The 14695-nt window shown below is 44.6% G+C and overlaps 2 protein-coding genes across 11 annotated transcripts in view; both read left to right on the top strand.

The window, feature by feature from the left end:
• Positions 1 to 8055, top strand: part of magi2a (membrane associated guanylate kinase, WW and PDZ domain containing 2a) — a 161827-nt gene extending 153772 nt beyond the window's left edge. For 5 of the 10 annotated variants that reach the window (XM_074697665.1, XM_074697666.1, XM_074697664.1 and 2 more), the window contains one exon: positions 4476 to 8055. In XM_074697665.1, the coding sequence (XP_074553766.1) occupies positions 4476 to 5059 (584 nt within the window). In that variant the 3' untranslated portion in view covers positions 5060 to 8055. Of the gene's footprint in view, positions 1 to 87; positions 226 to 4475 lie in introns of all 10 variants that reach the window. The other 5 variants (XM_074697672.1, XM_074697671.1, XM_074697668.1 and 2 more) reach the window with 3 other exon arrangements.
• A 2807-nt stretch (positions 8056 to 10862) lies between these two features.
• The window catches only part of LOC141810708 (fatty acyl-CoA reductase 1), a 45216-nt gene continuing 41383 nt past the window's right edge, over positions 10863 to 14695 (top strand). Inside the window, exon 1 of the mRNA XM_074698478.1 lies at positions 10863 to 11101. Within this exon, the coding sequence (XP_074554579.1) occupies positions 11093 to 11101 (9 nt within the window). The 5' untranslated portion in view covers positions 10863 to 11092. The remainder of the gene's footprint in view (positions 11102 to 14695) is intronic.

Genomic DNA, 14695 nt, shown 5'->3' with positions numbered 1-14695 from the left:
TCTGAGGTGCTCTTTTTCTCTCTGTGTGTTGAATAACTAATGATCTTCTCTCTTCACTAACAGTCGTCTATCTTCTGTCCATTTCAGTGACCTATCACTAATTGATTGGTCTAGGTTGTTACTTCCCCTTCTATAGGAATGGTATCTTCCAGTCTCTCCATGTGCATGAAAAGTGACAAGCATGGCTCTCCATATTTCTTCCTAACGGGCCACTCTAAAGACACGGTTTGTGACCGATACACCTTTTTCTCTGCACGTAACCCGGCTGTCTGTGCTGTGCTGTGGTTTGCTGTGATGTTTCTAAAGCATTTGGTGTTTATGATGCATGTTTATGTCGTGAAAAGTGAGTCTATCTTTGAGCTAAATGATAAAAAGCATTTATAAGATTCAGTCAGCTGCAGAGCTGAAGGAATTCCCTTTCTGTATAATCGACCTTGAGGACCAAAAACAGCACCGTTCAGCTGATAATGACACAAATCTTTCGCCTAAGTGTGATTTATAAAGATGAGATAAATATGTTTACTGTAACAGGCTGTAAAAATGTGTATTTCTGCTTTAAAGATCATAGAAATGAGGACAGACTTGCTTTTTGGAGTCAGCCTCTAGTGGCCACTGGAGGAACTGCACCTTTATGCTCTTCTTGATTTTGATTTTTTTTTGGTCTTAGCCTTTAAAGTTCCTCCAATGAGTCGGCAAAAGGAGCTGAGTGTGAAATATTTCCGCTGATTTTTTACCCTGTGAGATCTTGGCGCAGCGTAAATTGAGTCCAGAAGGGGACATTTATTCCGGTGACACCGCGGGTAATAAAAGTCGAATGCGTCTGTGACTCCTGTTGCTTCTGCCGCACCGCGAGGCTCTGTGTCTGCAGGAAACAGATCTGTTTTAGGGCTTCACGTGGCACCGGAGCCCTCAGTGAGCATATTCATCAGCGTCTGGCCTTCACGGTCACCCTGCAGCCTCCAAACACAGCAACAGGAAGTGAGGGTGCTGTCATTTTCTGCTCGCTGTCAGCCCGAGCATTACTCCTTCTCTCCCACTGTGTCGGGGCTTCAGTGACTCCTGCCTTGAGGAGTAAATCTGCACACAGGGAGTGGTTCTGCGGTCAACCAGCAGACGCAGTCCTCCATCACCGAGCGTCTTTGTGTTCTCACCGCACGCCGCCGAAAAGCTGCTCCTCGGCCCACGTCTCCTCCACCATGTGGTTCCATTCAGGCTTTTATCACTCGGAGTTTGCAGGCGCTCCATTTGCATACTGGAAGGTTATGCAAATCATCTCTGCTGATTAATGTGGCTATTTAAAACATTAGCATACTAATGTTGGAAGGAGAACGCTATTTTTTTAAGTCCCCGTGCTTTTTAGGAACAGCTGGGTGCAAAATGAAGAGCAGGAAACCGGGAAAAGACGCATGAAGCATGTGGTCATGGTGTGTGCATGGCTCTGACTATGTCTGTGTGACGAATAAACATCAGAAATGAACCCTCAAGAAACATGAGGCAGAAATGTTTAGAAAGCAAACAACTCAGCGATCGAAAGAAACTCTTCTGGAGTTATTTTTCAAACCTCTGTCAGGTTTTAATTGTATAAAGTTAATTTAAAGACGAGCTTTAGTTTGTTGAATAATCCCCTCTTTGACTGATTTATGAGTGTGACTCTGAAAACTGACGCAGTTCCTCTCAGAAATTAGAAAACTATGCAGATCATCCTCAGGCTCATCAATAAGGAGAGAAATATTCCTTCAATTAGAAACAAAAAGAGATGTGAAATGACCTGAGATGACTCTTAAATGTTTTGAATAATCAGAAAAAGTTTCTTCAATGCTGAAGAGCTGAAGGTTCTTTGTCTCCGTGTTTCGATTGTCCTGTTTTTAAATTTAAGGCAAGACAAGTTTATTTATATGGCACTTTTCAGCAAGGCAATTCAAAGTGCAAAATAACATCAAAATATCAAAAATAAACACAAAAATAACAAAATAAAATCACAAATGAAGTTAAAAACAGATTTTAAGGTAAGCTTAAAAGTCGCACTGCAGAGTTGCAGAGTTGTGTGGTTAAAAAAGATATTTCTTAAAAAACTCTAATGAAAGGCAGCTGTAAAAAAGTTAGTCTTTAACCTGGATTTAAATGAGCTCAGAGTTTCAGCAGACCTGATGTTTTCTGGCAGTTTGTTCCAGATATTTGGAGCTTAGAAGCTGAATGCTGCCTCTCCATGTTTGGTTCTGACTCTGGGGACTGAAAGCAGACCTGATCCAGACGACCTAAGTGGTTTTGATGGTTCATACTGAATTAGAGGATCACTGATAGGGATGGGAATTGAAAACCAGTTCCTGTTGAGAATCAATAAAAAATGTTTCAATCCATGGATATCGTTAGCCTTTATGCTTAAAGATTCCCTTATCAAGTCTTTACATTGTGCCACCAGGCCTTATGTCAACTAGTCTGCTGCAGCTAGCTTAGCTTAGCAATAAGATAACGTTTCTTAAGAAAACTCTGATTCAGGATTTTCAGCTTGAAGTTTTACTGAAGAGCTGACTTTGTAAAGAAATGTACATTCAAAATGGTTTAAATCACCTTATTTACCAAAATAACAAAATAGTGCAAGCTTGATGCTAACAAATGGGAAACTCATTGATATGCTAGCAGATAACATACATCAGCTTCAGAATAAAATTTCAACTTTAATTTCAGAAACATATCACATCAACTCTTTGTAAAAAATACTGACAATTTCAAAAGTCAAAAGCTAACAGGCAATTAAAAGGCTCATGGCTGACCTCATAACTACGAAAAGCTTCCAAACAACTTAAACCATTGCCATAACCACTTTGAGACACTAGATGGCCTACTTTAATTACTAATATATTACAACGCAGTACATCAACGACACATTGTGAGCAATTTTTACCTGGTTCTGTTTAACTATGGCCAGAAATATCCAGACTCGGGGACCAATTACATTTTATTCACTTACAGTATAAACTCAATTAAATGTTGTTGACACAGAAAACCTGTAAAGCTACTTTTTGTACCAAGAAAATTCACAACAGGAATTGATAAGGGAATGGATAAAGAATCAGATTGATAAGCAGAATCGATACGGGCATCTGTATTGACAAAATCTTATCAATTCCCATCCCTAATCGCTGATATATTTTAGCCCTAAACCACCAAGTTTTTTAAAGTCTATCCTCTGACAAACAGGGAGCCAGTGTGAAGACCTCAGAGCTGGACTGATGTGATCCACTTTCTTGGTCTCAGTGAGGACTCGAGCAGCAGCGTTCTGACTGATTTTTTTGGGAGACCTGTAAAGACGCTGTTACAGTAATCAAACCTACTGAAGATAAAAGCATGGACCAGGTTTTCCAGGTCCTGCTGACACATCAGTCCTTTAATCCTCAACACACAAGTGATACTAGGCCGACTTTGTAACTGTCTTGATGTGTTTCTTAAAATTCAGTTCTGAGGCCATGATCACACCCAGGTATCTGGTGTGGTCAGTGGTTTTTAACTTTAACGTCTGGAGCTGCTCACTGACTTTAAAATCTGTCTGATCTGGCTTCAAAAACAATGACCCCAGTTTTATCTTTGTTTAACTGGAGGAATTTCGGCTCACCCACTCATTGAACTGTCGTTTATCGCCGCTTAGCCTGCCCGGTTCAGTTTAAAGCTCTAAAGTCCTGTGACATGTCACCTGAACAGAACCAAACAGCAATCATAGAGTTAGCTTCCAGCTAGAGGAGCAGCAGCTAGCTCAAGAGTGGTGGAGACCAAAACAGAGCAGAAAGAACGATATAAACTGGAGACGCCAAGCTTATTGTCTCTGCAGCTCTTAAAGCTGCAGATCAGAAACAGGTCTCTGTGACTCTCTCCATCTCAGTCCTGGATCCCGGACCCTGCAGCGCTGCATCACGGCCTGTTTATAATTGGGCCTCGTGGCGCCGGTGTAGCTAGCCCGGCCTCTGCTCCGCGCAGCCCGCTGAGAGGGAGCGACGACCGAGGGAGCGAGAGTCAGCGGAGCAGAAAGAGAAGCTAACAGGCCGTGAGAGTGGAGCGCTGAGGAGGAGCTGCTCCTGCAGACACACACACACACACACACACACACAGATGGAGCTCTCAGACCCTGAGGTTTCCATTCTCACTGAAGCACCAGCCTGTTGGGCACATCATCCATTTCATTAAACCTGTTTTCGATTTTCCGCCAGGCTCTGAGATTGGCCGGGGCTTTAAGGAGAGCTCTGGGAGGCAGATTGATGTTTTCTGAAAGAGGAGTCGCCCTGTGACGCGTTAGGGAGCAGGTCGTAGTCATGCTCACAGATTGACTCTGATGCTTTTAGCTCATAGAGCACGTAGAGCTTGAGCGTGGAGCGGCTGCTGTGGTGTCTTGTTGTGGCGTGGTGTGGTGTGGCGTGCCGTGGCGTGCTCTGAAGAAGACTGCTTCTTTGATGTGGGCGTTACTGACTCTGTGCGTGTGTTTCCAGATAATGCCGCCCCATGGGATGCTCGCCCTTCAGCCTCCCCAAGCCTGTCGGAAGTAGCCCCTCCCATCGACAGCCTTTCCATGCCATCGCCTTCATCTCATCTGGCCCCGGCCCCCGACCAACCTCTGGACGTGCCCCGAGACCCGGCGGCAGGAGACGGCAGGAAGGAGCGTCCCAAGAGCCCCCAGAAGGCCGAGCTCCTGAATCCAGATCAGATCGGCGGCAGAGCCAAGAAGGAGGGTGGCAGGTCCACCCATAAGGGGGCGAGGGCGCCGCCCGCCGCAGAGGGGGAAGGGGGCAAAGAGGGGCCGAGCGGGGAGCCTAAACTTTCCAGGAGCTCCAGAGGGAGGTCCAAGGAGAGGAACTCTCGTGATGACAGAGAGAGCATCCAGAGGCTCCCGCACACCAACGGAAACAGCCGGGAGGATTTAGAGCCGAACCGGAGTCTTGGAGAGAGCCGGACCAGCAAGAGCACCAGCAGCACAGGCAGGAAGGCCACGGTCTCTCCTGGACCCTGGAAGATCCCCGGATCAGACAAGCTGCCGAGCTCACTGCGCACGGGGACGTCCACACTCAGCAGATAACACGCCGGCTCAGCAGGAAACAGTGACCAAACGCATCGAACTACAACACCCTCAACTTCCTGTGCTCCTTTGACCCTGTTTGACCTCCTTTGACCCGAACTTTGACCTCATTTTGACCCCACTTTGACCCCATCCACCACACAGTCTAAACCAAGGGGGGCAGGGTGATCCGGACTTGGTGTTTTTAGAGTTTATTTATGAAACTGTTCTCTAAATTATTGAAGAGATTTTACACCCACCACCTTAAGAACGGCAAACCATCCACGTTTTAAACTGGGGACAAATGGAGAAAGAGTGTGTGTGTGTGTTTGTGTGAGTGTGTGTGTAGTGTTTCAGAGAATCATGTGGGGCTCAAACTTTAAAGACTATTTTTGAGCTGTCCCGATCAGACCTGAGGACAAACGTGGAGACAGCTGTCTGGTTTTCTCCAGCGGAGGGTTCAGCGATGGTCTAATGTCTGAGAAGTAACGTGAAGACAGACATGAGATGAAACCTGCTCGTGGACTGGACTTTGCCTTAAAGAGACCGAGTGGGTCTGAATAACGGATCAGAGGATGATAGAGATATATTATAATGATTTGAATATGTGGGCTCATGTGTAAATAAGATCATCTTTATGTGAACCGAACCTCCGCAGAGTGACGACAGGACGTGGACTGTCTCTGTTACAGCGTCTCCTTCCCGTGGCTGAACGGTCTGTTCACGCCAAAGTCCTCTGGAGCTCCACGAGGACGTCACGTCACCCATTTCTCTCATCAGTGTGCTGAACGAACAGAGTGAAGCAGGACGGGGGAGTCAGAGGTGGAGCTTTGTGAGGGGCAGAGTGCCTTAGACTGACACAGAGGACGACTTTAACAAACTCTGCAGAGGTTCAAACAGGCTGCTAGAACATCCACCTCACACACAGAGAGATACGAAGAGTATTTTTACACAAAGGAGGGAGATACGGAGAGATACAGCTCTCATTTTAACAGCTGAGGTCTGAGTGTTAGACCGTCAGCTGAGATCTGTTAGTGATTCATGAAGAGGTCAGAGTTTTACAGACTGCCACTCTGCTCTCTAACAGTCTGATGAATAAATGATTTCAAACAGATTCACTCACAAGCTGAGAAAAGGTGACACCTGTCAGCTGATCAGCTGCTTCAGGTGAGTCTGAGAGGACAGCCAAAGCTCCATGAACATGTCTATTTGTTTATCAGACAGGTAGGACTGGACTAAAGGTAGCACTAAAAACACAGGTGACTGTGTATAAAAATGGACGGCACGCCTCCATCTCCTCCTTCTGTAAGTGAAGCCAAAATAACACAACAGTGAAGTGATTCAGAGCATCCAACGTTAAATTACAAATGAAAACCAAACTTCTCGAAAAGAATTAAATATTTAATAACAATAATGAAAATAATAACATTATTATGTATTCGACTGTAATGCAGCCAGCCACCAGGGGGAGCTCTGAAAGTTTTGTCTTCATTTTGGAGGAACGGTTGTGCCGTCCGTGTTTTTACAATCAATTGACCAGACATAGACATTTTTTTACTAAGCCCCGCCCCTTTTTGTTACTGTTGCTGAGTCTTTTCTTCTCACTCAGAGTGTCTGACCTCTCTAAGAGCTTTGATATACAACTCGTCACATTCACACGTTCATGTCCTGGTGGTTGGAGATCCTTCAGCAATCAAACAGCTGATTCAGACGTATTCACACACTTCTGGGTATAACAAAATTACAGCTGTCTCGCAGATTTAGCTCCTTGGTCAGCTAGCTGGTTAAGCTAGCCTCAGCAACAGGAAATCATGTCCACATCTGATCATTTCTTATTTTTATGTACTCATTCATGCTGTTTTACTGCCACACTGCAGCTCCAGCTCTGTGTTCAGGTTAACTTGAAGATCAAACTGAACCGGCTATTAACTCAGCGCTAACAACCCTGCTAATTTAGAGCTAATAAAATATGACTGAAAATAAAAATTCAGACTGTTATTTCATCATAACATGACGCTCAGCTAGCATGGTCGGCACCACTCATCTGAAGGAATCATTATTTTTATGAAGTAAATTGTATGAGGAGCTGTGGGAGCTCTCTGCCTTTCCACATGCCCATGTGGAATGCCAAAGCCTGAGGCAGGGAGAGCATCAGCAAAGGAAACATACGACCCTGGTAAAATCAGACGCAGCACAGAAAACTGTCAGCTGATTAGCTGAGGTCTGAAAGTATTGAATCTTTTAATTTCTGATGGGTTTTTTCTTCCTGTTCTTTCTGAGGAGGATCCAAACAGTGTTCAAAGAATAAATGAGCGCAGGGTGGGTGGGTGAGGCGTCATCACGGTTCATTGTGACTTTAATCACACAGAGAGCAAGCAGCGTGACTCAAACGCACAACCTCTCTCACAGCTTTCCATTAAGAATCACTGTGTGGAGAAATTCATCAGCCAGGCAGAAACCACTCAGCTCGACAAAATAAAAGCCCCAAACTTTCACTCTCTGTCAGTCAGTCAGTCAGTCAGACTAAAGGTAGCGTTGGCGCCTTCATGCTGTTTCATCATGTCAGCTCCTTTTTTTGGTTTGAAGCAGAGATTTTAGAAAAAGCATATTTTTGCTCAGCTTTTGCACATTGCACTGCTTGCCACATCTAAACTGTCTCCATCGAGCCAAACTGTGTTTAATTTTCTACAAAGAACAAAAAATAGACATTAAAGCTCTTTATATTTGCTGTGTGTGCGCGTGTGTGTGTGTGCCTGCGTGTGTGTGTGTGTGTGTGTGTGTGTTGACCTTACAGCACGCGAGGCTCTCAGTATCACTGTGTAGTGTTCTAGCAGTGTGTAGACCTGAACAGATATCTCTATAAATATGACTCAGTGTACTCTTCATGGTCACAAAGACTCAACGTGGAGCAACTATTTTTATGAAATGCAACACTATGGATATATTAACTTTTGCAGAAATCTTGTTTACCTGTATGATATTCTGAAACTGTCAAAATAAAATAAAATCTTGACACATGAGTGATTTATTGAGGAGGTGCTGCTGTCTGATTTTTTTATTCTTGAACACTTTACTTCCTGTTCACAGACGTAAACAGGAAGTTCATCTTTAATGTTTGTTGATATTTATATGAATACTGTTCTTCCTGTCAGCAACACCTCTGTGACATTCAAACACTTTTTTACCCAGTGCTCGCAGACTGTTAGCCTAGCCTAGCATAAAGACTTGTAACAAAGACAACATTAGAGTGTCATGTTTTCTTTATATCTTGAAACTAGAAAAGCACTCAGAGAGCGCAGACTTCCGCCAAGCATATTGAGATTTTCACGCAACACTTAAGTCTTTCTTTAATGTTATACTCCCTTTCAGCAGACTGTCTGCTACAATTTGGTGTTTGTTGCAGGTTTGTTCGATAATTTGTTTCCTGACAGTGTTGAAAATTATGATGACCCAGTACATATTTCATATTCTGGATCTTAGAAATTGTGGTGGCCTTATCTTGTATTGTTTTGCAAAGCAATCCAACCATTTATCTTGGAGTTATATACACTTATGGTGAAAACGGCCCTATCTCACAATGATAAAAAATTCTTTAAAAATATCCTGGATCCAGACGGTGATCCAGATCACCTCCAAAATTCAACCACGTCTTCCTTATCTCATCTTGAACATTTTCTGAAAATTTCATCAAGATCTGTTTGTTACTTATGAGTTTAGATGTGTGTTTGTGAGCAGGTGAATCTCTGCTGTAGTGTCACTGTTGGACCACAAGGGGGAGTCGCTGTGTCCATGCAGAATCAGTGTTAAACCAGAGTCCCTGTGCACAGTCTCATAGTCTCCACTAGAGGTCAGTATACACCAGGTTTAGTGTTGATGCTGTTTGGTTTCATAATTGTTGGACTTACATAAAGTCATCAGTCAGACATTTCTCCTCCTGCAGGATATTCAGAGGGTTTCATGCTTTAATGAACTTTAGAGAAACGTTTCATTGATGCTCCCACGTTTATCTGTCTGTCTGGATGATCATCTCTGCTCCTGAGCCTCTTCACATGAAGATACACACTCATTTCCTTCCTGCTTTTGACACATTTCACACTTCCTGTTGCATGAAAACAGCTAAAAAAACCACATTGGTTTCTATAATGAGGTGTGAATTCCATGCAGGCTAACCCCTGACCTGAATTAATGTGTCCTTGATGGGTTTCTGCCTCTGTTTATACTCATGTCCATGTATGCAGCATGTATGCTCTGAGTATGCTGCGTGTCAGCAGAGCTCTGTGCATCACTGAGACAGGAAATCGCTGCAGGCGCAGCTCCACGTGCTCCCCTGCAGAGGCGGCGTGGACCCAGGCGGCCTGCTGCCTGCTGGAAGCTGCTGGCTGGTGCCTGTTTTCTCCACAGGGGCGAATCAATCCAGAGCTGTGCTCACGTCTCCACAGGGAGAGGGTGGGCTTAATTTAGGCCTCAGCAGACTGTTGTGCTCCTTTTGAAGAGCCAACACAGACACTACAGCTCCACATGGAGTCAGGAGGGATGTGTGGTATTTATACACCTCCTGGCTCCTTTTTTAGGTGAATGTGTGCACACAGAGCTCTACAGTATGTCCCAAACACACCCACAGCTACGTCAAAGACAGTGTGCATGACTCATAAACCCACAGCTCTGTGATGGATCACTTCACCTCCTCCGCTGATGTCTCCTGTGTCATCCCTCTCTGAATTCTCCTCATCCTGTAGCATCTCGTCATGGCGGCGTAGACTGCCAGAGAAATGACTGCAGTGCAGAGATAACACCCAGGACAATGACTCAATCCATCAAGACTGCACTAAACAAATCCAACCAGCGCTTCCAGTGTTGCAGGAAAAGTCATCAGCTGGTTGGCAGCAGCAGAGACAGTTTCATGCTCCAGTCTCTTAAAGCACAGTTAAAGCCTGGTGTAGCTGTCGCAGTTAAATAAAGTGATGTGTGCAGGTTAAACACCCCAACAGTCAGCAAACGTCTTCAACCTGGATCAGCGGGATGCCCTGCAGTAAAACAAACTGTTAACGTGACACAAAGGATTTGTTGCATGGCCAGAATAACCTGCAGGAAAACAATGGGACCCCTTGTTTCTGTGTTCTTTTTATTTGCAGCTCTCTTGCAGCAGCCACGTGTCAGATCATATAAGGAACTTAAAGGTGCTTTGGTTCAACGCCCAGTTTTCATTTTCACTCTGATTTTTTAGTAGCATTACCTCAAAACTAAAAGTAACAGCTCCTCACCTCCTGCTCCAACATGTGCACACTGACTAATCTGACAGATTCATCTCTGATAACGGGGCTCAGGATCAAACCTGCAGGGAGATGAATTATTGCATGAGCTGCAGCTTTAAGTGGATGTAATAATTGATGGGGTGGTGCTGATGGTGCTTCATCGTTTAACTATTCATCAGGGTTTCCTGGCCAGTGTGTGAGTGTGTTTATGTGGGTGTCAATAGGCCTGCTCTGACATGAAGATTCAGCTGCACAAAGGGAGCAGTATAAAGGAATCAATGGATCATTTCATGAAGAGGGATAGCGCAGGATCTGTTTGGATAAATAGAGTTAAAGCCTGCACAAATATTTTGGATGTAAGTGACGTCATTTATTATGAATAAAAAATATATAAAAAAAAAAAAACTTAATTTAAATTATAAAACATCACTTTAAATAGTCTTTATCCAATAACGGACCGAACCGAGCCTCCAGAAGTTGGCGTCTCTTTGAATGAAGTCTGCGTGACACTACGTCTGCGTCTGCGCCTGCGTGCGCCAGAACGGCGTGTACCGGCTGGACGAGGGGAGGGCCCACAGGCCGGGTGACGCGCCCTGCCCACTCAGAATCTCGCGGTTGTTTGATAGAGTGTCTCTCTGCAGTCTTCAGTCAGACAGACAGGGGCCGTGTGAGGCTCCTTTAGACGGTGGAAGTACCCGAGCAGCCAGAGCCCAGGGGCGGCCGGAGGGAGGAGGCAGAGAGTCCGCAGCTGCTGCGCCGAACCGAGACACCCGCGAGAGGAAGGAGCCGCCCGCACCCACTGATGTCCACGGTAGGAGGAATTAAACACATTTATTTCTCTAAAAAACAGCAGAAGAGCTTTGAACACTTTGGGAACATGGATTTTAAGAGGCAGAGGTCTGTGATGGCACGTCGCTGCCTGAGCATCGTTCATTGGTTGTGTCGGCTCTGTGGTTGGAGGAGCAGCGGCAGAGAGCATCAGCCCTCCCGTGCTGGGAGCTCCGGAGAGAGCCGCTCGGTAAATGTGTCCCGGTGCTTTGAACGGTCACGTATTTCAGTCAGAGGGAGGTTTGTTAGCACGCAGTTAGCTCCGAGTCCGAGCCGCCTCAGACCACAGGGCGGTGGACAGCTGCACCGCTGGAGCGGCAGGCAGCGCGGAGCGGCAAGCTAACCGCCGCGAGATGGAGCCTCACCGGAAGTGGGGACTGAGGCCTTCAGAAAGAAAAGCGGGAAATAATTACGTAAATATAGACGAATCATTTGAAAAAATGGATTTTAGAAAACAGCTCTTGGTTTTTTAAGTCAACTTTTTTTTTTTTTTTTTTTTTTTTAATCTCAACAGATAACACTCGTATCTCTACACTGAGTAAATTCAGCAGTTTCACGTAGATTAGTATTGGACTTTTTTCTTCGTTTTGGTAGATATTAAGTACGATTTTATTTTATCATTTTATCTTTCATAAAATTAAAGAATTCATACCTCTTTAGTGGTTCGTAAATCATGGCGTCCTTCCCAAAATTCAATCAAACATTTCTTTATACTTATTTCCCATATAGTAACTTTAACATATCAGTATATTTATGGCCCTCACCGACTGTTGCAATAATTAAATGCTAGCTTTTATAGCATTAGTTGTAGATAAAGTACTTTGGGTAGGTCTAACTTTTGTTCGAAAAATTAAGAATAATTTCGATTTTCAAGAAACCCACAGTGACAATATTGTGAGCCTTTCCCTAATTGCTTTTAAATTTTATGTTGAAATTATAGCGGGCCAAATTTGTAAATAGATCACTGTGATTCATTTGAATTTATGTGAGTTGGATCGTAAAACCCTTTAGAGACTTTTATTTTGAAACTCTTTCCCGGATGTTGTGTTCAAATGTGTTTGTCTTGACACAATGAGTGTCTGATGTCAGCACGGATTGAACCTTTTTTTTTCTTTCTGTTTTAATCTTCAGAGATGAATTACAGTTAATCTGTAAACAAAGGAGCCAGAATTACAAAACCTGAACAGACGTGTGTGTGTGTGTGTGTGTGTGTGTGTGTGTGTGTGTGTGTGTGTGTGTGTGTGTGTGTGTGTGTGTGTGTGTGTGTGTGTGTGTGTGTGGTTTGCCATGTGGAGGCTTGAATCACCTCCTTGCTGCTCTTACTCAGAGACAGGAAGCAGACCGACTCCTCATTCTGGACTCTTTCAGATCCAGACTCTGGTTTCTCTTTAAGGTGATCTGATCTGCTGTTAGAGGAGACATTTCCACACACACACACACAGGTGGAGAGTGTTTCAGGTGACCTGGACCTGGGCCTGAGCTCAGGGAATATTTTTGTGATGAGGAATAAAAGGGCGGCTGACATCATAAACCGGCTCCTCTGTGGTCAGCTACGTCCCTCTCCGCCCGCCCTGGCTCCCGGTCAGAGCTCTTGCTTTGTTGCTGCTGAACGTCACTCACTTTTTCCATTCAGTGAGTTCCTGCTACAGGGCGTCATCGCATCTATTCAGAGATACTTCTTTTATTTCTCCCAGAAGAATACTCCTCTTTCCTACTTTTCTTTGTCTGGTTTGCTTTGTTGACGTTAAATGACCTGAGTTAACTTATGAAGACAATCGTATGAGCGCTTTAACAGAAACACTCTTAGCTCGCTGCCACACAGAGGAAGTTAGAAGCCGTTTTTATTGGCTCATGTTCAGAGCCTTAAAGCTCCTGTGGGAACAAGAGAAAAGGAGTCATCATACTGATTATTTCTTTTTAAAGTTAATGGCTTAAACTGCTGCACTCCTTCTTACATATGTACAGGAAATAATGAGTAATGAGGTGGGAGGTACAGTCCACAAGGGGCGCCAAAATCCCGAGCTTAAAGCTCCCCACAGGAGCTTTAAAATTTGAGTCTGCAACTTTTATTTTTTAACCTTTGGATGAAGGAAATTTGAACTTTGTTTTACCTACTTTTCCAACACTGTGACAGAAACTTTGTCTTTAAAGAGGGGATATTCTATTTTTTGTCATCTTTATTTTGTCCCTTTGGTGCCCCCGTAGTATTTTTTACATGATTTACAGCTCAATTAAATCTTAATTTTTCATTCTGGTGTTTTAGAAAACTCTTATTTTAGCATCTTTTTGAAGCAATTTATTTTAGCTGCTGTCTCTTTAAGGCTCCCTGCTCCATAATCCCCCCTCATTCTGATTGGCCAGGGGTGAAGCTAGTGGCAGACCATGGTGTTTGAGGCCCTGGTCTCATCATTTCAGCAAGTCTGGTGTTACTTAAAGGTCTGAACATCTACTTTTGCGACTTCAAATCCATGTTTAGGATCAGGTATGATACCCACTCTTTAAAGGAAACTTGTTGTGTCCCCTCTCAGTATCAGAGGGCTCATGGTTGATAAGTGAACTGTGGTGGATCAGGATCTCCTACCTGCTGTAGCTTCCTCTATGTGGCTGAGCGTCATGTGATGCTAACAGTTAGCTCCTCTGCTGACAGCGTTGGGATGTGTTATCTCAAATTTAGCGCAGCACCCTGTGAGCTATAAGAGGCAGAGAGTGAGCTGATTTCTAAAAGGGGATCACAGATAGAGCTCTAATTATCCTCACTACATGACCTATATTTCCTCTGACAGCTATGAGGTGACTGAGCACGCTCCTGGATGTGAGCACGCTCCTGGATGTGAGCACGCTCTGAGCATGCCCCTAAGCGTGAGCTGGTGCGGTCACACAGATGCTCGTGTCTGCTCCCACAGCTGTTTGCGTCACATGGTGGTTTATCCTCCGTTTGAAGTCCCGATTTGGAGTCTGGAAACAAATTTGTTGGATTTTATCAGAAATTTGTGGCGAGGTGATTAAAGCGGAGTCTATTATTAGCTTCTGGGTTCATGACCTGCCTTGTTGACATGTGCTGCCTCTTTTACCTCCAGCCATCCTTTCTCTTCTCCTCTCCTCGTCTCCTTTCCCTCTCTGCCCTCCATCTTTATTCTTGCTCCAGCCTCAGCTGAATAAATCTGCCTTCTCTCTCTCGTCTCCTGTTGCAGGTCTCCATAAATCTTTTAGAGCTGGGTCTGAGAGTGTTCCTGCTCTTTAAATTCATCCTCTCTCTGTGTTGTTTGTCATTGAGTGAGTGCAGAGGCATGATGGGAGAGCAGCGTGGGAGCTGCTTCCTCTGTGTCCGCAGTTGGAGGCGATTTGAGGAGGCTGAGGGGGCGGGGCTGAGGGATTGCTTGGTGCTGCCTGGTCAGGATAAACAGCCTCTGTAAGGATGTAAATCTCTTTTATTTCAGCAGTGTTGTCTGTCAGTGTCAGCGTGTGGAGGAGGGGAGGAGGCCAACGTGGCTCTCCTTTAATCTGCATTAGGCTGTTGTCTTCATCACTCAAACCTGTTCAGCTGAGAGGGAGGTTTGGAGGAAGACTGGGTTTCCTC

This window comes from Halichoeres trimaculatus, unplaced genomic scaffold, assembly GCF_033239565.1.
Source record: "Halichoeres trimaculatus isolate MK-OKI-2021-1 unplaced genomic scaffold, fHalTri1.1 fHalTri1_scaffold_21, whole genome shotgun sequence".
Classification (NCBI taxonomy): Eukaryota; Metazoa; Chordata; class Actinopteri; order Labriformes; family Labridae; genus Halichoeres; species Halichoeres trimaculatus.
The sequence above is the reverse complement of the archived record's forward strand: the minus strand, read 5'-3'. Positions and strand labels throughout refer to the sequence as shown.